This window comes from Triplophysa dalaica, chromosome 5 (genome assembly GCF_015846415.1).
Source record: "Triplophysa dalaica isolate WHDGS20190420 chromosome 5, ASM1584641v1, whole genome shotgun sequence".
Lineage (NCBI taxonomy): Eukaryota > Metazoa > Chordata > Actinopteri > Cypriniformes > Nemacheilidae > Triplophysa > Triplophysa dalaica.
In genome coordinates this window covers 5311286-5336793 of record NC_079546.1, presented here as the reverse complement: position 1 = coordinate 5336793, position 25508 = coordinate 5311286, and the positions used below count along the sequence as shown (strand labels likewise).

At 39.4% G+C, this 25508-nt stretch overlaps 3 protein-coding genes across 4 annotated transcripts in view; 2 read left to right on the top strand and 1 right to left on the bottom strand.

Moving 5' to 3' along the window:
- Positions 1-7242, bottom strand: part of tmem178bb (transmembrane protein 178Bb) — a 55038-nt gene extending 47796 nt beyond the window's left edge. The window contains exons 1-2 of the mRNA XM_056747948.1: positions 6986-7242; positions 5836-6470 (exon numbers count right to left, since the gene is read on the bottom strand). Of these exons, the coding sequence (XP_056603926.1) occupies positions 5836-6217 (382 nt within the window). The 5' untranslated portion in view covers positions 6218-6470; positions 6986-7242. The remainder of the gene's footprint in view (positions 1-5835; positions 6471-6985) is intronic.
- Positions 7243-10223: 2981 nt separating this feature from the next.
- On the top strand, positions 10224-11832 carry mrps33 (mitochondrial ribosomal protein S33). Of its 2 annotated transcripts, XM_056748762.1 has the most exons (4): positions 10224-10402; positions 10545-10656; positions 10987-11207; positions 11309-11832. In XM_056748762.1, the coding sequence occupies exons 2-4, from the start codon at positions 10615-10617 to the stop codon at positions 11412-11414; spliced, it is 369 nt and encodes a 122-aa protein (XP_056604740.1). In that variant the 5' UTR covers positions 10224-10402; positions 10545-10614; the 3' UTR covers positions 11415-11832. The 2 variants fall into 2 exon arrangements, with proteins under 2 accessions (XP_056604740.1, XP_056604741.1); XM_056748763.1 differs by lacking the exon at positions 10224-10402 and having other exon boundaries at positions 10570-10776.
- Positions 11833-12488: 656 nt separating this feature from the next.
- braf (B-Raf proto-oncogene, serine/threonine kinase) lies at positions 12489-23923 on the top strand. The gene is given in 21 exon segments (XM_056748040.1): positions 12489-12686; positions 14847-14948; positions 15314-15577; positions 16163-16199; positions 16202-16265; positions 16422-16524; positions 16605-16753; positions 16867-16977; positions 17221-17380; positions 17704-17743; positions 18253-18372; positions 18864-18997; positions 19086-19203; positions 19284-19368; positions 19654-19830; positions 19998-20044; positions 20155-20273; positions 20419-20550; positions 20669-20803; positions 21081-21234; positions 21321-23923. Coding segments are annotated over 21 exon segments (2442 nt in total). The 5' UTR covers positions 12489-12518; the 3' UTR covers positions 21344-23923.
- The last annotated feature ends 1585 nt before the right edge of the window (positions 23924-25508 follow it).

Below are 25508 nucleotides of genomic sequence, written 5' to 3'. Positions count from 1 at the left end.
GAAGAGAGAAACATCTCAATGGTTTTATGTCATACAATTATCATGTAATGTTGCCCCGAAGTTCTTGGGGCATCAACCTTTTTCAAAATATGTTCTTTTGAGTTTTGCAGAAGAATGAAAGTCAAACAGATTTGTAATAACATGAGGATGAATAAACGATAAAGAATGTTCATATTTGTTTGAACTATCTGTTAGCATATTACATTAGAAGCAGATTAATATGCACTATAAATTCCATACGTGTATAAGTGTGAAACGTCACGGTAGAAGCATCTGAGTTCACCGATTGTGAAGTGTGTTTCTGGTCAAGGCTCGTGCTTTTAGATAGCTCATCCGGTGTTTATCACTCTCTCCTAAATTCAATGGAAACTGATGAGTGGCAGAACAGATCGATGTCTGTCTCACTCTCTCAAATGCATTACTCGCCTCATGGCTCGAGCCGAAGAAACTTAAGACGATTTTCTATGACTGAGCCGCCGCTGCTGCTAAAAAACATCTCCCACAGACAGCCAATCACAAACAACCGGCAACATATCACCATGACCTGATTTTTTGGTGAAACAGCTTCAGGAAGTGTTTCGGAGAGAAATGGGGCCGCTCTTGATGTGTTTTGTAAAAGGGAAGTCCTTGCAGAAATTAATGAGAAGAGTGAGAGCGCATTTAGAGAGGAAAACTCACCTTCACTTATGTTTTACCTCATTCTATCAGAGTCACTTCAGTGTAATCCGCTCACGTTGAAATCATCAGCACTCCATTTTTAAGAGACTAATCTGCACGCTAGAATATAAATTGGGTTGAGAGAAATCTAGCGAGGGGGGAGGGGGACGTAAGACCTTGTGCCGTTTCCTCTTGACTAACAGCGCCTGTCGTCTATTCTTTATTCCTTTCACTTCTGATTGTAATTGCACAAAGCAGCTGCATACAGCTGACTGGACGTTTTACCCATAATTCCACAGCAAGTGTTTCAAAACATACTGAGCTGCCCTGTGAAGAAAGTTTAGAGCATTTTGAGACTTCATAGGAATGCACCCTAAGCTGCTGCTGCTTTTGCAGAGAAGTCAATCCCATAATACATTGCAAAACTAAATCCAAGATGGTGGACGTTGCAGGAGATTTAAACTGCCATTATTTTAAATACTAAAAAAGTGCTACTTAGACAAGCTATGTTAGCAGTGGGGAGAATGTAGCTTGGAGACTTTTATTCTCTCACATTTGCTTACTTTCAGTTTTGACATTGCAATTGCAGGTCTTATATACCTACAAGCATCACCCCGGTTCTCTGACCAACATCCCCCACACATCCGCTCCAGCTTCACCTTGCAAGGCTGATTCAGGGAAGAGATCTGTCTCGAGCATCATCAGGAAGAAAAGAAAAGCAAACAACAAACACAAAATAACAGTTGGTTATGTGGCTCTGGGCTGTGTGATTGTTATCAGTCCTTTTTCATTTGGGAAAGCTTTCAACAGAACATCAAAAGCAGGACTTTATATAATGTTATTGGTAGAAACTGTTTTCAATGCCGTCTCCAGGCATGATTTGCATTAGATTGCTTATTTAATGTGATGGAGGCGCGAATGAAACAATGAGGAAATTAGGAAAATAAGTCAGAACTTAATTGAGTCCATTGAAAATGTATTGGATCATAAATAGGGGTGAAAAAAGAAAGCCATGTGCTTGGAAGGGAAGGACAGGAGAAATAAGAAGGCATTGTGACATCGACAAAATTTATTTTTATATCATTATTTCAGAGGTTGAGCAAGCACTTACCAATAAAAAACAAAATAAGCTTTGCTTTGAAGCTAAATCCAATGATCATCGACAATGCAAGACCAATTTGTTTATTTAGAAGGTAAGCTTTACATTTTGATTAACTTTAACCACCTATCTTTGCCCAACACTTTCCTGTCCGCTCTCTACTGCTGTGTCAAAATAAAGGCATAAAAAGTCCCTAAAACATAAATATAAATAAAAAATAAACTTGTTTATTACACTCTTAAATAGGTTTTAAACCAACTAATTTAATACAGGCTTGAACACTCAAGATACTCCAAAACAATCTAAGCCTAATGAAGAGATATGTGAGGTGTCCAGGGTCACAGAGCTGTCATGGTGTGACATTGTAGTCAATGATCACATTAGCATAATTTCAAAAAGAAAGAGAAAAAGAGATATAACTCAAGCTGGGTGCTAACTGTTAATTTTAACTATTATATCCCAAATGCACAATCGCATGCCTTATTCCAAGCGAGGAATATTCTCTCTGCATTAATGAGTTTCCACTCTAAGGCCAAATCTGAATGTGCTGATAGTTTTCGCTATTGGGATATTTGTTAGCAATAAAAGCCGTAACAGAAAATGAAACTAAGGGTTATTGGATACATCATTTATTTAAGTATAGTTCCTCGAGGAATTTAAAATTATTGAACACGTTTTCTCTTTTACTTCACTTTATTGAAAGTCACACCCATTTTCTCTGATATAATATGCCTTGGAATAAAACCATTATACAAGGAATTTCAGAGCTATGTATCTTGGGTTGCACAGGGTATTCCTTGTTCCTAAGAGATGAAGACGGTATCCCACCTCAACACATGTCTGTTTGATTAGTGCCAGCACCCGGGTCCCACTGGGACTTACTTTTTGAACCGTGAAGGCGTGCCATTTTCCTCCCATGGCATCTAATTTAAACAATGAAAATAGGGAAGTCAAATCCTTTGAGGACCGCAGCAAAATCCCACTCTGAAGAAAATGATTTGACTTTTTTTTTTCAAGACAAATCTTTGGACGGTGTGGATTTATTTTAGGGATGTCAAACGATTACTCGCATCCAGAATAAAAGTTTGTTTACACAATTATTGTCTGTGTACTGTTCATAATCATTTTGGATTTATAAAAACATAGACATACATGCATATATTTAAGTAAAATATAAAGGGAATAAACATAAATAAAAATAAATTCAATATTTCCTATACATATGTGTACCTGTATGTGTTTGTGAATACAAAATTAATATGCACAATACACAGACATATGTAAACACAATTTACGATTAATCGTGATCCCGAATAAAATATTCCAGAGTAAAATAATGCTGTTAAATTGCAATCGTGGTTATTAAAGGACTATTTACTAGCGTAGGCTTGTGTTAGTTGTAGCCTAACTGCTTCTGTCATGGTTTCTCTCTCTCTCTCCATCTCTTCTCTCTCTCTCTCTCTCACTCACAGCCTCAGGTCCAGGGTGATGTTCCAGCATTACGTTTGCCTGTACAAATTGCGGGAGGTCGACTATCTAACTTTGGTCTCCATTCTCTCTGTGATTGTGTTCTGGGCCTGAAATGTCTTCATCAGCCCTGATGGGTGTCCCGCTGGGAGGCAGGGACAGATGGTGGACAATGAGATGGGTTGGCTCTTTCTGCATGATCTCACTCTCTTTCACACTCTCACTCAGATACACTAGGTTTCCACAAACTCCAGATGCCGCAAGCGTCATTTTCTATTTCTGGTCACCTTTTCCATTCTGCAAGTTGAATGTTTGTCTTTTTAAAAAGTAGTTAATGGTGATTTAGGGTGTTAACATGCATGGATCAGATGAAAGGTTTTTTGTAAAGCACTCAAAAAAAGGGACATTGACTTTTCATATGGATATTGTATGGATTGTTTTTCTAACTGCTCCCTTTCACGCCCCACTACGGATAATCGCAAGTGCTTTTAGGTCTGTGTGCAATCGTGCGGCGCTATCAGAGCTGCCATGACATAATTTTCCTGCGGTTACAGAGTGATAAGTCACATGGCACTTACGGCTTATATGATTGGCTCAAAAAAAAAAAACCTAAATAAGGAACTACGATAAGGCTGTGTACTTTTGTGGAGTCCTGCGGCAACCAGGCACCTGGCATTGAGATGAATTGGAATACTAACAGAGACCTTTCACAGGTATTCTCAACCTCCACATGGCCTAGTTACAGTTATCTCGGCATAATCAAATATGAGGAAGTACTTAAATGTCAAAAATATTTCATAACCTTTAACACCAGTGAAATTAAATATACCATACTTAATTTCTCCCTTTTTTCATATATATGACTCCCCCCTTCTTAAACCGTACATTTTAGACACCTTATCAGTGCACTACTGTTATGCTGCCTCATTCATCATTCTTTCTCTCCCAAGAGATGTTACCAGGTAGAGAATAAGCCTTCTCACAGAGTCCGTGATGCTATGATGAGCATAGTCAGCATATTTCATGAAACCATGTGCCTGCTACCCAGATAATGATATGGATTATAAAACACTTTATATACACTCCAGTTTTCGACTAACACTAGAAAAACAAGTGCAAATAAAGACTGTGTGATGCGCATTTTCAATAAAAACAAGTAGTTGCTAATTACTCTTTACTCTTATATATTCAATACACAAACCAGATGTTGCCAGATCCTTTGACAACACAGAATTCCTGTTTTAGAAAAGAAATAGCCGCAACATGCAACTTCCCACTTTATTAGTATTTTTTAGAAGTGTTTCATAAAGTGGATAAAAGAAATGCTTATAATAACTGGATCTGGCAACAATGACAACCTACATTATCGTTCCATCTCACCCAAGGTGAAATGCACAGCTGGTGTCGAATATCACAGTATCGCTCTGTCAATGCAACCCCCTACGCCAAAGAAACAGTATTGTTGGCCATTGTCCCTAGAGACCAGGTGAACTTTGCTGAGGAGGCAATAAATACAATCAGCTTGTCTTGCAGTCTTGATACACGCAGCAATACATGTGCACACAACAGGTACCAGCTGACATTACAGTACCCAAATAAACAAAATTCAGCTGTTTGTAGGGGCCACCTTGTGCTGGCACTTGCACAGAACATGCACACATTTGCAGACAGTGGTCGGCTTGTAACCGGAGAGCGTGCAGCCCTCAGCAGCTGTGGAGCAATTGTTTGGTGTACCTCGGCAGAAAGTAAATTAAAAAGATTGTGATGTTTGGGTTAGCACAGCTTTAGTTGCCAGATCTATTCTTAGACATCCTTGTGTGTGTGCAGCTATTAATATATTAATCACATACGCCTCTAACCAATGAGGAGTAAATTAACCTACTTTGGTGGAAGATAATAGGATCAAGTGTGAGGTTAGCCATAGGGGCTTGGCACCTTCGTAAGCTTGTGACTTTTACTCCAACTTACCCTCCATTCTTTCACAGTGTCTGTTTACTGCCCATTATTCATGTCGGTACACATGAATGAGGCAATAAAGTCTGGCGCGAGACTCAAGTTGTGATGACTGATGTCAGTTTGTGTACGCCTGGGCTTGAGTTTCAGTGATATATTGCGCAAATATTGCAGATATTGGCAATTTGCGTACATCTCAGTTGTTTGGAGTTGCTGGGTTCAGGTATATGTGCAGGTCATGGCTGATGTTTGATAAGCAGATGAAAATAAGACCAATCCCATTTCAGTATGCTAATTGGAATAAAAAGACCAATAGCAATGCACCATGTAAATGTAGCCATCATAACGGTGTGGGCTGTATTCTGAATGCTAAACTTTACCAGTGTATGCCAAGAAGATCTTCTCAAATAAGTTTTTAAGAAAAATAAAATGGAGACCACTGCATAGATAAACATTCATTTCAAAACAACGTTTAAACTGTGTGTGTAGAAACGATTTAATAATGCTTAAGATTGGGACTTTGGAAAACCCAGTATTATGTTTGTAAGGGAACATCTGAATATCAATACAGATGTATGACAAACGCTATATTACACTTTAATTTTCGATGATGGTGAAATTGTGACTGCATTCAATACACAAAACACTCATGTGCCTACCTTTTCGAATAAGATCCTCGATATCCTGATCAAATCCAAGGCGATGGCATTTGCTCCACAGTCCCATATTGGTGGAGTTGTATTGCCTGCTGCACTCGTCGGCGGCGCTCATGGCGAAGAGCTGCCGTCTGTTCCGCGCCAGCAGCAGCTTCTCCTCCCAGTGGTCCAGGCGAGAGCGGCTCGCCCGCAGAGGGAGGCTGTTGTTGGGGATGTAAATAAAGCCCGGGTCCTTTCGGCGACTGGAGAAACTCCGGCATCTCTCACGATACCTCCGGGCGTCCGTCTCGTACCAGTGGTCGGAGCAGATAGCCACGGCCAGCATCCCGAGCGCGCAGAGGGAGAGAGACAGACCAGCGTAGAGCAGCAACTTCCCAGCAGCCATGCTCGCGTTCGCTCAGAGCCGCATCAGCACCACAACAGCTTGGACAGCTCCTTGACGTGCATCCGCATCCCGCCGGGCACGCGAAGAGTGAGAATGAATAGCGGTCGGTGCGTGCGGGGGAATTTGTTTGGATGTGGGGGCTAGAGATAAAGCCTCGACGACAGAAAAATAAAAGCCTTATTTAACTCACGGCTCAACGTCCATCCGTAGCCCTTCCCGTATAGTCGAAAGCCAGTGCAATCCTCGATCCAAGCTTTACAAAACAAGACACATTTCAAAGGTTATTTTTAATGAAATCTACTAAAATATCCTCTCCCGTGCTGCTCTAGTCGATACCGTGTTATAGCCTACTCGTACCATGGCGTCACCCTAAAGGTTTAGAGCGTCTATCCGAATTAAAGGGGCATGTTTGGATTAGACATCTGCCCATCCACCACTCCCATCACATTTACTGTACTTGGATGACTTCAGATCTCTACCTTCCGGTTCATTTCACGAAATATTCTCATGGGTTATTTATTTTCTTTGAATTATGTGCACTGCATTGGATATAGAACATGAGCCACGTTTCTATTTGATGAAGAGAATATTCAATAAGATTCCAAAAGATTTTCGCAATTATAAGAGAAATTATGACTGCTCATATGGACCATTCCAGCACGGGGATGTTTATGAATAGTAATGCACAGCTGTATGTCTCTATCATCTACGAAATCAATGGGCCTCGTTTCTACACAGCCTAACTGATAAATGAAATTCACCACTCACCTCAATTTAAGCTTGAAGATAGGTTCACTCCGTTCCCAAAATGACTCCCCAGCCAATATTGCGTTTGCAGACACGGTACACTGACAGATTATTCAGCGAGACTCGTTTTAAGATGGTCTGCGTTATCAATCCCTCCGACGGCGCATGCAGCAGCTACAAACCGTGATGTTCAAACGAGTGCTCGCTATTAAAACGTTTGGTGAACGGTCGAGCATCTTCGGATAATATGATCCCAGCATACCGCGTGCATGTTGCCTCTGTCTGGGAAAAACAGCGGTGATGTCATGCTGTCAATATGAGATGGTCATTGTTTATTAAAGCACCTTCTTAAAGGAGTCGTGCTTCTCTTGGATCTTCACTTTGAGTTTCCTTGCTGGCAATGTCACACATAGTCTACGAACACTTGTGATTCATGAGTAAATAACAAATATTTGCCAAAATGCTAGATTTTATCATTCTATATCTCAGCAGTAGCAGTCTAAGCCTTTCTTTTACATTAAGGTTTGTTATTTGAAACTGTTGTCCTTTGTACAAAGCCAGCAGCAGTCAGATATATTACTGAATAATGAATGAGAATGGCAACCAACTGAATGAACACAGCCAGTGAGGCTATGATAACTGTTTAGATTTTTAGAGGTTTGTACATCCTTTATGTGCATTTAGTCCTATACATGCTTTATATACAGTAGGCTATGTGCTTCAATTTCTTTCAATGAAGCAACCTACAATACAGTGAACACCAAAAAATGGACTTTGTATTGTTACAACATCCAACATGACATATTTGCAACTATCCTGATAAAAAAAGTATACAAATTATATTCATCTTTAATACAAACTCTATGAACCATTAGCTATTTACCATTACATAACTTTATGGGGTGTGTTTTGAGCCTCGTTTCAGTAAGATTTAATTGTTCGATTTGTTCCCATCCACCTGATAACATCCTACCAATAGAGCCATTTTTAAAAGGACCATATTATTAGTATAACCAATGCAATACACTTTTTTTTGCCACTGAATGATTCGATTTTCTGTCGAGGTTTCTATTGTTTTTTTTCCGGGAGAGTTTATAAAATATAAGAGGCCATCATTTCAATAATGATTCATGCAAGAGAATGGCTTGACACACCATTGGTCTTGATGCATTGTACTTGCATCTTCCAAGATGCCTGCCTATTCTGCATTGAATGTACAACAGTAGCCTACACATGTGAATGACAGCTTGACAGCTACATTTTAATTACATTTTAAGGGAAACAAAGTTTGTTTGAAACTTGTTTGCAGCTATGAGTAAAAAATAAAACAATGTAATCTGAAAATGCAGCCGATGCACTAGGCAATTTGTCGTGGGCTATTTGAGGATGCGTTCTCTTTCATTTTGTCCCCTTGAATTGTGTTAATAGATACATCCTCTGGAAGGAAAGGAAAAACGTGATTGGCATGCTAATCCAGGGAGCTGTCCATCAAATTATTTATAGGTATTGGCACTTGCTTCTTTATAAAAATGTTTATGCACATATCGCCATCTAGTGGAAGAAATCATAGCAAATTTGCTGTAGCTGTTCGTAGGAAGGTTTTTTTCTGGGGTGTATTCCAGAAAGCTGGTTATGTGACATACCCGGTTAAGTTTAAGATTTAGTTAGCTGGTAACCCCCACCTTCGGTTCCAAAAATGAAGATAACTTTCAGGGTATGTAAGTAACCATAGCAATTTACTCTCTGAAAAATAACTGGCAGCTCCGGAGCAGGTTATGTTCCAGGGTTAGTTTATTTTAAGGAAATGTTTCTAAGCTTTAGGGGTTGTCTGCACATGTATGCGCTTCTGATGAGTCTCAAGTGACCGTGGAAGCACAGATTAAGTATAATATATAATAATTTTACAGCCATATAACAATTACATTTCCAATCTAATCCATCGCAATTTTTTTATTAACTTTATTATTTAACCTTTTAAAAGGAAATAATCTTTAAATAAAATAATGTAAACGTTATTGTTAAACTTTATGTATTTAAATTAAATATTCTATATACTTTGAATTATTTTTATAAATAAATCTCCAACATCACATCTTATGAAATACACATCTTACAATTTCCAACAGTTAATGGATGTTAAAATAGAAGTATTTAAACTCCCGTGGAATGCATATCAGTACTCTTGTCCATCTATTAGGCAATATTTGATGTATTGGGGTAAATATAGTTGTGGCCTAATGTTAGAGAGCCAGATTTAAAACTCAAAGGTTGCAATTCCGAGGCTGGCAGGTTTCCAAGGCTTTATTAGGTGACCCCCCCAATGGGTTCACCATGGCAAATTGTTCACATATTTAAATTCTTTATATCATTTTAAATCCCGTTGAATAAAAAATACATAAAAACTTAGACTTAAGGTTTTTCAAACTGACTGTTAAAAATGTCTTTCTGATCATCAGCCTCCTCCTACAGTTTAGCATTGAAAGGGCTTTCTCCATATTACAAAGAGCCTTTCAGGATAGGCCGTTTCCACCTCTTTTTACATATGGAAACCCACGGCCTTTTAGCAAACAAAGTCAAAAGAAACAAACAAAAACATAATGTATGTGTATTTGAAAGGGATATATAAAGGCGACGTGATTATTATGTATATATGACTTTAAAGTGTTTAACATGGTATTTTACCAAAATATATTGTGCATATGTATTTGATCACATTGGTAATTTGTAAGGCAGTATTAAAGCTCTTTTTTGTTCCTTCTCTGTATGTTCCTTAAATAATATATATATATAATATATATATTATAGTATAAAATAGTGCATATGTTTAAAATATTTATATATTTAATTAAATAAGTTTTATAAACGCACTCCATCCAGGGTGTATCCTGCCTTGATGCCCCATGACTCCTGAGATAGGCACAGGCTCCCCGTGACCCGAGGTAGTTCGGATAAGCGTTAGAAAATGGATGGATGGAAGTTTTATAAACATATAACCTAAATAATTTAATTGTAGGATTTTAATCCCGCACTTTATACTCTGGTGAGTAACTGCTACGACAACAATAAGGTATATATAAGCGAGACTTAATGCTTGATTTTTAAGTTTGAAATTTACATCACATAACCTAAGACTTTAAACAATTATACACAATATTGCAGTTAAATTATCAGGGCGGAACTCTCGTCTTGTCCCCACACGGAACTATTTTACAGGCGTACAGCTTCTGTTTGCTTACGAGATGTTTCACAGATAAAAGATTGCGGTGTAAAGAAATTACCAATAAAACATAAATTAATGCTATAACAAACGAAGATTCGTATTGTACCCATTCGTTCCTATAAAATATTTAGCTGCTTTGGACAGTTATATTGTAGTGAATCGTGTCCTCTTACCAGGTCATTAAAGCAGTGGTCTTTACCCTTAAATAAACAAATCGGGTAGGGCAATATATCGTGCTGTAGCAGGGTTTTCTTAATATTATTTACATTTGTATTTAAATGTGATTAATATGGGGTGAAAAAGCGCAAATTACTATTATACTTGTGTTAATATGAAACCATGTATTGTTTTTATTGTTAGGACCGGAAGGACGCCAGGGCTTCTATGCGCATGCGCATCATTTACGCTCGCCCCGTGCGTGTTTGAGTGTATGAAGGTTGAACTGTCAACTATTCTCATACTAGAAAACCGGGTACATACATAATTATATTTTATTTCGCTTCGTCTTGTTGATATTTCTTTACATGCATTTATTATAACGTTTGTATTTGTTGACATCGCATGCTGCTTTCACGGTTTATATAAAGCAGGGGTAAGCCATTTTGTCTCAGTAAAAATGTTTTTGACACTGATGTAATAAGGATGCGTGTTTATAGATGAGCTAAACGCACGCATTCCTTAACATATAAAAATACAATTTCGTTACACATCTTTAATGGTGTCCTATAGCATGTTATCTTCTAGTGTATGTAAATGAGTGTCTGGTGTGATGACTTAATGGTGTGATTCTGTGCTATATTAGCTGAATATGGCCGGACTGTCCAATTATGCCCTGCGCATGGCGCGCCTGAGTGCACGAATCTTTGGAGATGTGTCTCGTCACACAGATACCAGATCTATGAAGGTCGTAGAACTGTTTAAAGAGCCCCCCTTGGCCCAGAGAAAGGAGGTGTATGACTGGTATCCCCCACACAAGATCTACTATTCCATGACCCAGAAGCTCCGATACATAGGCCTCTTCAGGTAAATTTTGGCACAAAATTATAGTACTTCATTTAAATATGCTTTGAAATCTGTATTTTTAGTATCACTGGGACATACTGACAGTTGTATTGTTGTCGCAGAGATGAGCACCAGGATTTTAAGGAAGAAATGAGGCGCTTGAGGAAACTCAGGGGCAAAGGAAAACCCAAAAAGGGAGAAGGGAAGAGGGCCATGAAGAAGAAGTAGGCCAAGGCACTTCAGCAAATGGGAGCTCCTCATTCATTGACACTTGAAAATCGAATGAAGTGACTCCGAACATTAACTTAATACCTTTACAGTCAGCAGGACATTATGACGGTGATGACAAAGATGGCTGGAACACAAACCCAAATGTTTATTCACTTTTGATGACTGTGATGGAGATTAAAGGTTCATTTTTTTGTACAATTTCAAACTTCAACTTGATTTATGTTGCAGTTCTGCAGGTTGTTACCATAAGATCTGATAAATGTTGATGATTTCTCTCACCATCTCTGTTTTCCTAGACTATTGAACAAAATAATCAAGAAATATGTACACGTAAATATAAATATTATTATTAAACCACTAAATTCATTCACAATTAAATCATATTTTATGTCCTGCCAATAAAGCTCCAAAAGACTGATGGATTAAAATTTTGGACCGTTAAAAGACAAAATAGCTGTGCCTATATTATGTAACAACAAAATGACATTTGTTACCTTACATTAGTGCCCAAAAGTCAATAAAGTAAATAGTGTGATGCAACACAAATCAGAATGTACAACAGGGTCATCTTGGAAACAGTGCATAAAGAATGACCCACATTTATTATTTTATACATGTTAAAAAGTTAACATGGTTTACATTAGCACTGAGTGACGTCATTGATAAAAACGTGTCTGCTCATTTCTTTTACATGAGGATTCAAACCTTTAATCACAAAACATTACATTGGCAACTACATTGAGTTTATATATCAAATCTGGTATTTTATTTTAGTGACTGGATTATCATAATCTCAGTCAGTTAAGAGTGATATAAAATAAACTTGAATTCAGTCTTTATATTAATAGAGCCTTTGGATTGATATCACGTTGCTGTCTATCAGGTCTATGCGAATAGCTTTATTATGGCTATTATAATGAAACCTAACCCGTATATTACTCTACTCACAGAAGTTTTTAATTTGCACACTGACTTCTTAATATTAGTAAACGTCCAGTGTTCCCCTCGACGGGTTTACCTTTGGTGAATCTGTCTCCCCCTCCCGTCTCGATCTCTGTTTCTTTCCTCTATTATTTTCCACTCAGTTTCTCGCGGTTTAAAATGGCGGCGTTGAGCAGCGCCGAGTCCCCACCGCCCGTCTTTAACGGAGACACTATGAACCGCGATCCGGAGAGTGACACGGGACTAGACGAGCTGGGCGCGGGGCTCGAGTCCGCCCGTTCCGGAGGAGCGGCGATCCCCGAATGTCAACACGACATTCCCGAGGAGGTACAATGGGGGAGTCGGGGTTGAAAGAGAGCTCGGCTGTTGAGCGTAGACGGGCTGGATGGAGGTCTTCAGGAAACACCGGCTGTGATACGGAGCGTGGGGGTGCGATGCGTTGCAGGGGGGCAGATGATGCACAAAATATTTAGTCGGTCTAGTTCTGTATATATATATTATATATGTGTGTGTGTGCATTTTAACGGGTGCATTTCTGAATGACGCCATTTATAATTCTCCCATTGCAGTTCTCTGACCCAATGTTTATCTGAAGGCCTGTCCGTGTTTCATTGCCTTTCACTGCAGCTTTAGCTTAAGAGCCTGTGCAGGCCAGCTCGATAGCATGCATGCTATTTATCTCACCATGCAACGTTAAAATGACAAACTACAGATCGAGAGACGTTATCTACTTTCGTCGTTTTATCTCCTTTGTGTCACCGGCTGGCGCGAGCTGCGAATGCATTTAAATTAAAATCTGCAGTGATGTCATTGTGCTTGGGCATTGAACCCAGTGAAACCCCAGCCTAATTTGTTTTAAAAATATATTGTTTTTAATAGCATGCAGATTTATTACAATGTGTTGCGTGCGTCGCTGTTCTCAGTTTGATGGTTCTGATACCAGTCAGCTGTCAGTCTGTTCACATTACATATGCTGCTATAAGAGCCCTTCTTTGATCCTTGGGTACCATTTGTTTGTTTCATTTGTAAAGTATGAAAAGTTTACACATCACTTGTGTATTTTGCATGCAGGCTAGTAGGATTAAAGGGCAGGTCGTGTAAGTTATCATCATAGAGTGCTTAGTGGTAATTGGATTCATTTGCCTTCCGTAATACTGTTTGATTATGCACTGAATAACAGCAAATATTTCATTTATGTTTCATATAAACGGTTGTTCTGGGTGCATTGTCTATATATACTGGTGTAATTGTTCTTTTCATTTAGGAATGTAATAGATCAATATTGGTATACAATATACATTTTTTATTCATGCTAAATGGTTGGTTTCATCCGTGTTTGTAATTCGTGTTTATTTGATGTCTGGGGCCACTTTACATTGGAAAAGTTTTGGATAGCTGCCTTTTATTGCACGTTTCGGCTATTTTAAATCTTTTAACTTATGTTGGGTCATGTTGAAAACACGCAGTGTGTTACCGCATGAGATTTGCATCAAAAGAGCAGCCAGTAACAAATGTCTTAGTTTTGGGAGTCAATGGATAAACTACTAAGAAAGTCAAAAGAGGTTCACCCTTGTCCCTTTTTCTTTAACTAATTTGACCCGTAAAGCCAGTTTATCTGCAACGTTGATTTAAATCAACTGATGACATGACTCTATAGAGTAATCTTACCCTGAGGTTAGATGCACGTAAATAAGCTGTTTCAAGGAGGGTGTGCAAGGATTTTCTTGTCAAATTGTTTTTGCAACCATCAAACTGTGTTGACGTGACTGGGAGCTTTTCCAGGGAACATTATTGCTGCATGTTATGATGCTTCATGTATCGTTTGGCAAAATTTAAAATATTTATACATTGGCTATTCAGAACGAGTGGATTGCTTGCGTCTTTGCACGAGTGAATCTCCCTGATGTCTAAATTTTGAGACGGTGACTAAATTGTTGCCATTTTCGTGTTAATAGAACCGGCATGCACAATACCTTAAAGATGACGCAAAACAATGTTAATATTGAGGTTACACAAGTGCTGTGAACAAAGTGGTATCTCGGGAGCCTTTTATATTAGAAGAGGACAGAAAGTGTTTGTAATTTAAAACTCAGTATGAGATTAACAAATCCACAGTCAGACTTTAGAGAGGAACAATAAATAAAATAAATTTTTTTTCACAACTTTGAAAATAATTATTTTGTCAATTGCTTTGTCCTTGTCTTGTCTATATTTTATTTCCTTCACACCTCACATTCGATTATTACACATTTTCTGTGGTCACTGAGTCCAGCCTCAGTTTTTACAGCTTGGCATTAAAAAAACAAGTGTTTCTGTGTTTATTCGATAATAGAACAAAGCCTTGGCTATAATGAAGTGCTTTTACATTTACATATCGGCAATTGACTGCACTTACTTTTTTCTGTCGCCTAATCAAAGGATAGGAATCAAACAAAGAAGCATGACAAATTTTGGTTTGCTAACTCCTAAATGGTTTTCTCTTTGCAGATATGGAACATCAAACAGATGATTAAGTTAACCCAAGAGCACATAGAAGCCCTTTTAGATAAGTTTGGTGGAGAACACAATCCACCATCCATATATCTGGAGGTGAGTTGTTCTAACAAAACAGCTGTCGATAGTTGTGAAGGGAGAAATGATACTTTGGTTAACGCAATGTACCTGACAAATGATATTTCAGGGCAGCGTGGTTCGATTGAGAATGCAGCCATACAGTAGTCTTTGCTAACATTTCAAGATCTGGCCAATGATGCTTGCAATGTTAGGCCAATTGCATATGCTTTCATCTCGCTTTGAGTTTAAAGGAGGAAGATATTTTAAAAAAGTATCCCACTTGCCTGATGTTAAATCTCCTATCATGCATAATAGCTAATAAATCTGCTTTCATAACCTCAAATCTGTGTCCTTCCTTTCATGTAAAATGTTACATTGATGATCAATTTCCTATGCCACAGGCCTATGAGGAATACACTAGTAAATTAGATGCATTACAACAACGGGAACAGCAGCTTTTGGAGGCCATTGGCAACGGAACAGACTTCTGTTCTTCACCAACCCAGACCCAGCTGGATTTTAAGGGGCCGGCTGTCCAGACCGCCCCCTCTGCCCCAAACACCCTGGCTGTCCTGCAGACCCCAACTGATGCGAGTCGAGGCAATCCCCGCTCGCCCCAGAAGCCTATCGTAAGGGTGTTTCTGCCCAACAAACAGAGGACGGTGGTAAGTGAAAAGGGTTGTTTCTTAATGTTGTTTACTTTTAATAGGGAAGAAATTAGAAGTGTACATTGTCCAGAAATTAACCACTTGAAACTAAGAATGTAACACTGCTCTTTTACGCACATTGGAGAAGGATTGTAAGTTGTATGAACAAGCACCAAAAAAAGCAAATGCAATTGTTGTGAAAATACTCTGTGGGTCTCGTCTGCTTTAGGCAATTTTATTTAGACCGTACAATAAACATTGAATATTTTTTCCTGTAAATTTCCGAGAAGACAGAATTTTAGAAACGGGATCAGAAAGCGTTGAGGCATATTGTTAGTCTCTTAGTGTTTTGCCCACAGTTGGATTTGTGAAGCACTTTCATGAACTGAGAAAGCGAGATATGTTGTGGTTACTCCCGAGTAAGCGTTCAGAATTTTAGAAAGTGTTTTGGGGAAAATTTTGCTGTGGAAGTAGATGGGAAATGATCAAGTGTAGGTGACCACCTTCATTCTGCTCACCTTTTCTGTTCGATTCACTGGTGTATAGTGAAGCCAAGAAGTCCAGACTAACGGAAAGCACATTTCATCTGTGCGTGTGTTTTAGGTCCCAGCTCGTTGTGGGATAACTGTGAGAGACTCTTTGAGAAGGCTCTGATGATGCGAGGACTGATCCCAGAATGCTGTGCGGTCTATAGGATTCAGGATGGGTAATAACATGATGCACACAAACCACCTTCACAGTAAAATTCCTGGATTGTTTTTTCCAAAAAACTTGTAAAATCAACAATTACTACATGTTTTGTTTTGTTATCATCAGCACCTGAATGTCTTAAATCTTATTTTTTAATTACAATGTTTTGTAGGGAGAAAAAGCCCATTGGATGGGACACAGACATTTCCTGGTTGACGGGGGAGGAGCTTCACGTCGAGGTTTTAGAGAACGTTCCACTCACGACCCATAATTTTGTGAGTATACTGAAGATTTAATGGGTAAACAGTTTGGTAGTTTATCTGAACTCTGACCGCCGTGATGTCATTATTCACAGGTGCGAAAGACGTTCTTTACGTTGGCCTTCTGCGACTTTTGTCGGAAGCTGCTGTTCCAGGGTTTCCGCTGCCAGACGTGCGGCTACAAGTTTCACCAGCGCTGCAGCACCGAGGTCCCGCTCATGTGTGTCAATTACGATCAGCTTGAGTGAGTGTTATTGTGTCAGCATCCTTGAATTATTTTGCTTATTGTGTAGACAGAGTCCAATTAAATATGAGTAGTTTGTGCATTGTTCATTTGTATCTTCTTTTCATGTTCAGTTTACTGCTGGCGTCAAAATTTCTGGTGCACCACCCCATTTCCCAGGAGGAGGCGTCATCAGAGGGCACCACCCCGTTGTCAGAGATGTACCCTTCACTCCCTCCATCAGAGTAAGACTTTTTGAATACTCAATTTCTAAAATCATATCCAAGAACAGATATTGAAATTTACAATGCATGCAATAAAAGGCAATGAAAAGAATTTAATACATATTTGGAATGATGCAAAAGTTTGTAAATGACAGAATTCTCCATTTTTGGTGAACTGTCCCTTTAAGTATGTAGTACATGAGTGGCTTTATTCATTGCATTATGATGTGGAAGTTAATTGTGGACTTCTGTCTGTGTCTCCAGGTCTCTGTGCCATGCTTCTGTGTCCCCGTCTAAATCCATCCCTATCCCGCAGTCCTTTAGACAGGGAGAAGAGGATCACCGCAACCAGTTTGGCCAGAGGGATCGCTCTTCCTCGGCTCCCAACGTCCATATTAACACCATCGAACCGGTCAACATTGATGTGAGGAGCATATTTATGATCAGTCCACATTTCACCCCAAAAATCTATATAAATATATAACTATAACAATTTCATAAAAACGTAATAATAAATCAAAATAATGGCAACATAGTCTATGTCCGAACCCTTTGGCTTTCTTGCAGATGCTAAGTCTCTAATTTTACTGTCTTATATGACCTGTATATCCCTTTTCAACTGTTAGATTTTGAGATTTTCTGTTTTATACTCGTATCTGTTAACCTTACGCTAGAACTGACTTGCTTTGGAAGATTATGCACAAACAGATGGAAATAGATGCTAATCTCTGTGTTATTCTGTTTTAGGATTTGATCCGTGATCATGGCTTACCGAGGTCGGATGGAGGTAAGGGTTCACGCACACGTATACTCACTCTAGCTTTCCGTCATCCCATGTATCTGTGCATTCTGTGTGTCATAGGCCTTAGAAGTTTGGGACGCATGTTCCATTTCATGCTGTCTGCTAGTGAAACAGATAGACACTATTTTCCTCCACCGTCTGCTTTGTGAATTGCTTCAGATCATTTGTTTATCTATATTTGCGTGCACTTATAATTCCTAACCGGTGCTCTCAAACACCTGCCCCTGTACTTTGTGTTTAAGTGCTTTTCCCAACACTCAGTAGGTTGAAGGAATTGTACAGACAGTGTTTACTCACCCCGTGTTGTTTCTAACTCGTTTGTTCTGTGAAACGTAAACTTCCCGACGGTGAGTAAAGCTGACCGAGTGTCCGTGAACCATTCATTTAAGATACACAAGCAAAACAACCTTTGAGAATTAACAGTAGTGGGTGACATGAGATGCGTCTGAGCTTCGGGGGCCAGTGAACCCGTGTCTGTCTCTCTCCCCCTGCAGCCCTCACGCAACACCCAGCCCGATGCTTGAGGAAGAACCGAGCGAGGACCTCAAGCCCCCTTCAGCCCTCCCACCCCAATGACAATGTGTTTGATTTTGAGCCCGAGCCTGTGTTCAGAGGTAGCTAGGCCTTTGTGTGATGCTGTGTCCCACGCTTTGTCTTGTGCTCTGCCTGTCTGTCTGTCTGTCTGTCTCGCACCTTGTGTGTTTTGTTGGCGTATTTCATTCCTCTCTTGGAATCTCACCTTCCTCTGCCACTTCTCTTTCAAAGTCTCACTGACATTTAGAGGGCTCCAGTCACTTTTCACTGAGCTGAACGTTACAATAGAAACACTTGGGGCAATATTGACACATGAGTCACTCATACAGGGACGGGTCTTTGGCCTAGCATTCTTATTTCTGTTTTTGTGTGTAATGCGTAACTGGCTTTACAGATCTATTTGTCCTTGGGTTTTGTATGGTCCCGGCCCGCCTGTTGGAATGGGAACTGGCTCAGGATTTGGTTTTATGCTCTATGTGCAACACCTTGCTCCTTGTTGATGTGACACTTTCCTCTTTCTCTGACTCTTCATTCCGTATTTTGCTTCTAATATGATTTTGCTGCCCTCCAGGCTCTACAACAGGCCTTTCGGCCACACCTCCCGCCTCCTTACCCGGTTCCCTGAGCAATGTGAAGGTGTCAAAGTCGCCGTGCCAACCAAGAGAGAGGAAGCCATCGTCTTCGTCGGAGGACCGCAATAAAATGGTGAGGAACAGCGTAGGCTCTAGCTGGGATTTCTGACAGCACATTCAAGATCAGAGGTCGTTTATGTTGTTCTCACTTTTGTTGGTAGAAAACCCTGGGTCGACGGGACTCGAGCGACGATTGGGAGATCTCGGAAGGTCAGATCACTTTGGGTCAGCGGATAGGATCTGGCTCTTTTGGAACAGTCTATAAGGGGAAGTGGCATGGTGGGTCCTGTTCAAAAATGGATGACTTTGAGATTAAACACAAATGTATAGAAAGGTGATATGATGCCTCTTCCTCACAGGCGATGTGGCGGTCAAGATGTTGAATGTCACAGCCCCCACTCCACAGCAACTACAGGCCTTTAAGAATGAAGTGGGTGTCCTCAGGTATGAGAGCCTCAAAATTACCCACATTTATAAAAAAAGTATTTTGTGGAACATGATCTCAATTTTAATTCAGGTTTAAAATAAAGAATTTAATAAATAAAAATTTTATAGATTTTATGCAATTGCATATTTTGTAAAAATGCATCAAGTTATGTATTCACATACGTAGGCCAATGTGTCAGATAAGCGGCTTATTTAAAAATATTTAGCCAGTTTTCTCCTTTGTTCATAACCCTTTGATGTTGTTTCGTCCAACATTCAGAATTTCATGTTGCTTTTTTGCAGGAAAACCCGTCATGTGAACATTCTGCTCTTCATGGGCTACACCACCAAACCCCAGCTTGCTATTGTTACGCAGTGGTGTGAAGGTTCCAGTCTCTATCACCACCTGCACATCATCGAGACTAAGTTTGAGATGATCAAACTGATCGACATCGCCCGACAAACGGCTCAGGGCATGGAGTGAGTCAATGGATCAGAACCATCTACCAGAACATAGTCCATCTGTTTATATGCTGTTTATGTGCTGTTTTTAGACAAATGCTTAGTATATGTAATGTTTACACTGTGTGTAAATGTGGGTAAATCTGTTTAATGTGAATGTAATCTGTTTGAATTATTATTCACAGCTATCTGCACGCTAAATCCATCATCCATAGAGATCTGAAGAGCAACAGTATCCTTCAAAACCTCCATCATCGATGTGCACATGAAGTTGACAATTATGTCCAGGTGTGCGAGTGCACGTGTGTTAGTTGAATAATTGCCTTAACAGCACCTTTTCAGATATCTTCTTGCATGAGGATCTAACGGTAAAGATCGGTGATTTCGGCCTGGCTACAGTGAAGTCTCGCTGGAGTGGCTCGCACCAGTTTGAGCAGCTATCTGGTTCCATTTTATGGATGGTGAGTATTAAAGGTCCTTACCTGTGTGTGTGTGTGTCTGTTCAGTTTGGTTATACCTGAGGTTTTAGTTTCAACCCCAACCTTTAGGAAAACATCTGAATAAATGTCAGTGCTTCATTTACACTGATTCTTTGGGCTATTCCAGGCTCCAGAGGTCATCAGGCTGCAAGATAAAAACCCATATAGTTTCCAGTCGGACGTCTATGCGTTTGGCATTGTGCTTTATGAGCTCATGTCAGGGGTTCTGCCTTATTCCAACATCAACAACCGAGACCAGGTGAGTGATTTATCCTCTTTACCTTGTCCAGCATTCTACTGGTTACATTATGCAGTTAACCTAGGTATGAAAAGTAAATTGTGGCAAAAGACATAATTCAATGCGTTTTCCAATTCAGATTATCTTTATGGTTGGCCGAGGTTACCTTTCTCCTGACCTGAGCAAAGTGCGCAGTAATTGCCCCAAAGCCATGAAGAGACTTATGGCGGATTGTTTGAAGAAGAAGCGAGAGGAAAGGCCTCTTTTCCCACAGGTAATGTTATGCACCGCTGTCAGCTGGGGTTTCTTTCCAAGACAGTAAACAGATAATTAAATGTATTTGCCTTCAGCTGAGGGATGGAAGATTTATGTAGAGGTGCATCGCCACTAGATGGAGCAAGAGTGTTTCCAAAATGCCATTTTTTATGTTGGCTGAAAATGCAATTCAACAATTCGATTTACCTCAAATATCCCTGTCAGTGGGTTTCGACATGTCAAATTGGACATTGGTTATGTTTAAATTGTTTACATAAATTGTTGCTTTATGACAGATCCTGGCCTCTATTGAGTTGCTGGCACGTTCTCTGCCCAAGATCCACCGTAGCGCCTCTGAACCGTCCCTCAACCGCGCCGGGTTCCAGACGGAAGACTTTAGCCTGTATGCCTGCGCTTCCCCGAAGACGCCCATTCAGGCTGGTGGCTATGGCAAGTATACACTCAAATATTATTGTGCTTTTTGACTTTTATAGCGACGAAACTGATAAAAATCTCTCCTTTGTTTCCCCCTCCAGGTGAATTTTCAGCGTTTAAATAGTGCTGCACATGCTAAAACTCCATCCCATGTCACTTTTCAAGACGTCTTGTGTTCTGCGGTGGGTTCAGTTATAACACAGAAAGGACTTGTTTCAAAGAATGTGCTGTTTTTCTTCCTCCTTACCCGAAGAGCTACGGCCTCAATGGAATCGCTTTCCAATAAAAAGATCTCTGCAGGGTGCCATTGCAGATTTTTCAAAAATGTCGAGTATAGAAAATAGACGTCTCTCAACAATGCGACATGAAATAAAAACGACTGGCGTGAGCTAAAAAAAACACCGTCACAGAGAAGATAAACCCAAACAGATTGTGGCAGGCAAAAAAAAAATTCTAGGAAGAACGATGAGTGAGTTTGGGTTTTACCGGATTTCTAAAAGGACTGAAATGGTTCAACTGCGTCAGCCCTGCCTTTGCTCCACCCCTGGATGGGAAAACACTCAGCACTGGCCAAACTGAAAACAAGGTCCAGGCTTGGATATGATGAGGAATTCATCCTGTTGGCATTTCTCATTGGACGGAATAAAGAGAGGATGTGAAGTCACAGCCAAATGTGAAAAGGTGCTGGATATCAGGAGATAACTTGAATGATGTTTAGAAACGTTTCTTTTTTGAGTTTGTTACACATTATGTTGCCTAAGGGTGGACTTGCTAATATGACAAATTCCGTTATTCCCCCTCTTGGGTCGTAAGTTGTAGAATAGACAGACCGACTGTGTGTTTTTCTTTCTCTAGTTTGTTAGCACGGGTAAATGAAGCAACCATAAAAAAAGTTATTGATCTCTGGACCAGCTGTTTTGTTTTTAAAGACAGGAGATATTCTAAAATATCCTAAACAATACAACTTTCTTTTTTAATATTCAAAGATTATCAAGCTTATTCTTCAGTGTTGTTATAGAAGCTGTTCCTTTGAGGCCCCAATGTTCAATGTTTATTTCATCCATCCTTAAGTCATGTGACACCCCTTTGGACCTTACATTGCTGGCGTTCATTCCAAAATATTTGTTCTCCTTTTTTTTTTAATTGTTCTCATGTAGTTTTTCTTGTGTTATAGACAGGCAGGCCTGCAAAGTTACATTAATTTATATTGCTTTAATTTTATTACTTGGTGTTTCAAAAACTGGAGATGCGTGTATATACATATATATATATATATAATTCTCTCACTCATTCTGTGATTGCTGAAATGGACACCAAGCAGTGTGTCTGTGCACTTTGTAAAGATGACTGATGCAGATAAGCAATTTTTCTTTTTAAAGACTAATATATTTTGTCATATTAAGAGGTGACAGCATGGATCTCGAGATGAAATGATAAAGGCAGGTAGGGCCATGGGACACTAAACACCAAAGCTGAATCCAACATTCCCAACTGAGTCTGTGTCCACCTTGCTGGAAAGCGGTTATCTGGATCTTCAACCAGATTGTTTGGCCGAGTGATTTTAAACACTATCAGAATGCTGACTCTTCAAGCTCCTCAAACATCTGTGTTGACCCTCTAGCATATAAGTTTGGGCTGTGTTGACTTGTGTTGAGCACTGTTTAGACCTCAAATTTTACATGGACACTGTGGAGGGTACAAATACCCTCATGTTGGACGTTTTTAGAGAAGCTACCCGTCTGCATCAGTGGAGCCGGTTCTTTTACGAAACTACGAATTTCTTGTTCCTGCTGTTTTCTGAAACTACGACTCTTCATTGCACCGATCACTGACCCGTGCTCTGTTACAACAGCGAGGACACGCACCCGTCTCCTTGCTTATATCTAGAACTATTCAATTATTTCTTTCTCTTTCCTGTTATTTTTATAAGAAATATCAAGGGCGATGCTCTGTGAATTTAACACTCTACTTCGACTCTGCCCCACTGTCATGTTGGTCGAGCTGACGCCTACTGCCTACACGTGTTGTTTCCGTTGAGACATTTGAAAGGACTTTAATGAGCCCGTGTGTTGCAGGTTGACACGGTTCTCACTTAAGACTGGCAAACCTAACCTGGGTTGCATTTAGAGATGGTAGAAGTGTATTTATTTTCTATGGGAATGTTACTGAAGAGGCGAAGATTTGACTCTGGAATACCTGGGGACCTGCTTGTTAACTTTCCGATATATATTTATATGGAGGAAATGGGTTAAAAGCACATACCGGTCCTCTTAACCCATTTTGCTCTGCTTCATTCAGTTCATCTCTTTTTATTTCTGTGCTTTTAAAGCCCTTCATGCGCTCCCCGACAAACCATAGGTCCATATCACATTCCTTTCTGTTGCCTTGCCTGCACTTTAACCCCAGTGCAAGTTCATTCAAGTGGGAACTATCATACAGATTTTTGGGGTACTCTTTTCACCTGTAAATAGCTGTACAAAGAAAGCACTGTGCGTTTGCTATTGGAGGCATGGAGATTGAAATGACTTAAAACGTTTCAACTTAAGAAATAAAGGTTGAGAAAAGACATTTTGATAGTTGACATTCTGAGAAAATACTTCTGTGTAAAAATATTTAAGACTGTATTATATAAGAGGAAAAGAGCTTAATGTATTTGTTGTGAATATGAAAAACTGATATATTAAAGAAGTGCATGAAAACTGTCTAACACTTCTTGTGTTTTCATTTTGTGCGCCAGCAATAGCCTATATATTTACTTGTATGGTAAATAACTCGTAGAAAGTGTTTTTATGAAAGTTTTTTTATGCATGTTTACGATGAAGAGGTGCTTTTCCACCCACTTTTCTTTCATCCTTTATGTTGGTTCAGCATAAATGCTTTGCCATTCTCCATATGCTACACTACTTAACCAGGTAAAATAAAACAAAGAGGACTTTATTTATTCGTTCATTTAGGAAAGTTAATTAACTAGTGATTTTTTTTAACTATTGGACAGTAAATACAGTATTTGTTGCAACACCCATGGGTGAGTAAAAAACAAATACTTTAAGGAATTTGTATGTCTGATATATCAATGATTAGAGTCATACAAAGCAATAATATGATAGGTTTCATCGAGCTGTTAATTCAGATATTGTTTGTTTTATGTTGAAACTAAAATAGGATTGTTATTGGATTCTGGATTTCTTCATCTTATCCAGACAAATGTAGCTTGTCCACTATTGCTTTGTCAAGAAGACATGGTCAGACTGAAATAAAGACGTACAGACTCAAAAATATTTTTATAACTTTAAACATGTTTATTGGTAATGATCTAAATGGGTCAATACACTGCTTTGTTTATATAACATGTCATTCAAAATAATGTTGCTTGTTGAGTTTTTGCAATAAATGAAGTACTCTTAGACATGCTGTATTGAAATATCTGTGCCTGTTATTTGATGTAAATCTCAGCACGCTCATTGGCTAATGCACTTTGGAGTGGACACTGCATGCACTTAACTTGCAGTATCAGCGAGACCTGGCTGGGTACAAGGTGCACAACAACAATTTAGAAGATCACTAGACCGACTATCAAAATCTATCAAAATATTCTCTTCGGCCCCACGTCCAACCTTCACAAATCGGACATCCTCAAGCCAACAGGCTGTCCTACAACCCTGCTTCCCAAATCGTACTGTGTGCTCAAACTGCAACTTGCCTTTAAGGTTGGCCGACGCACTAACCTGTCGTTTTACCCTGTTACCATGTACTGTTGTCCCATAACCCAACGTCACACCGGAGAAACGCAACACAGAGTGTTTTGTATGCATACCTTTTACAAAAATGTAATGTGTCAATCTCAGATAACTCTCTCAGGTATCTCCCCTTTATGTAGTACATAAATTTGTGCTTAGATGTTGTTATTTAGGAGTGTATATAGAACTCAATATCTGTAATCTGAATTGTCTTTTAACAGTAAGATTTAAGGTAGCTCGAGTTGTCAGATTTTTTTAAACAAGTGTTAGAAGGCAACTTGCAGCTTGATTAAAAGTTGTGCACAAACACAATAAGGATGTCGAAACGTCCTTGGCAACTTTGTCAGTGGGTTGAGTGCATTGTACCAACCGAATCTTTTAATTGCACTTTTAGTGTTGCACACATTCCTGAGGCCTGGGACTTGTTACTATGGCTTGAGTTTTGCTCACACTCAGAATGTTTTAACAAAGACGTTAACAGTTTACTGTTACAAAAGGTGCATTATGTAACCCAATGCGAAATGTGCACATTATTGCTTGCTTAGTTGATGT

Excerpts from the sequence above, each read along its gene's own strand:
- mrps33 (XM_056748762.1), top strand. The coding sequence starts at position 10,615 with ATGAAGGTTGAACTGTCAACTATTCTCATACTAGAAAACCGG. Across the intron at positions 10,657-10,986 it reads TTCTCATACTAGAAAACCGG|CTGAATATGGCCGGACTGTC; the intron begins GTACATACATAA and ends GTGCTATATTAG. Across the intron at positions 11,208-11,308 it reads CGATACATAGGCCTCTTCAG|AGATGAGCACCAGGATTTTA; the intron begins GTAAATTTTGGC and ends TTGTTGTCGCAG.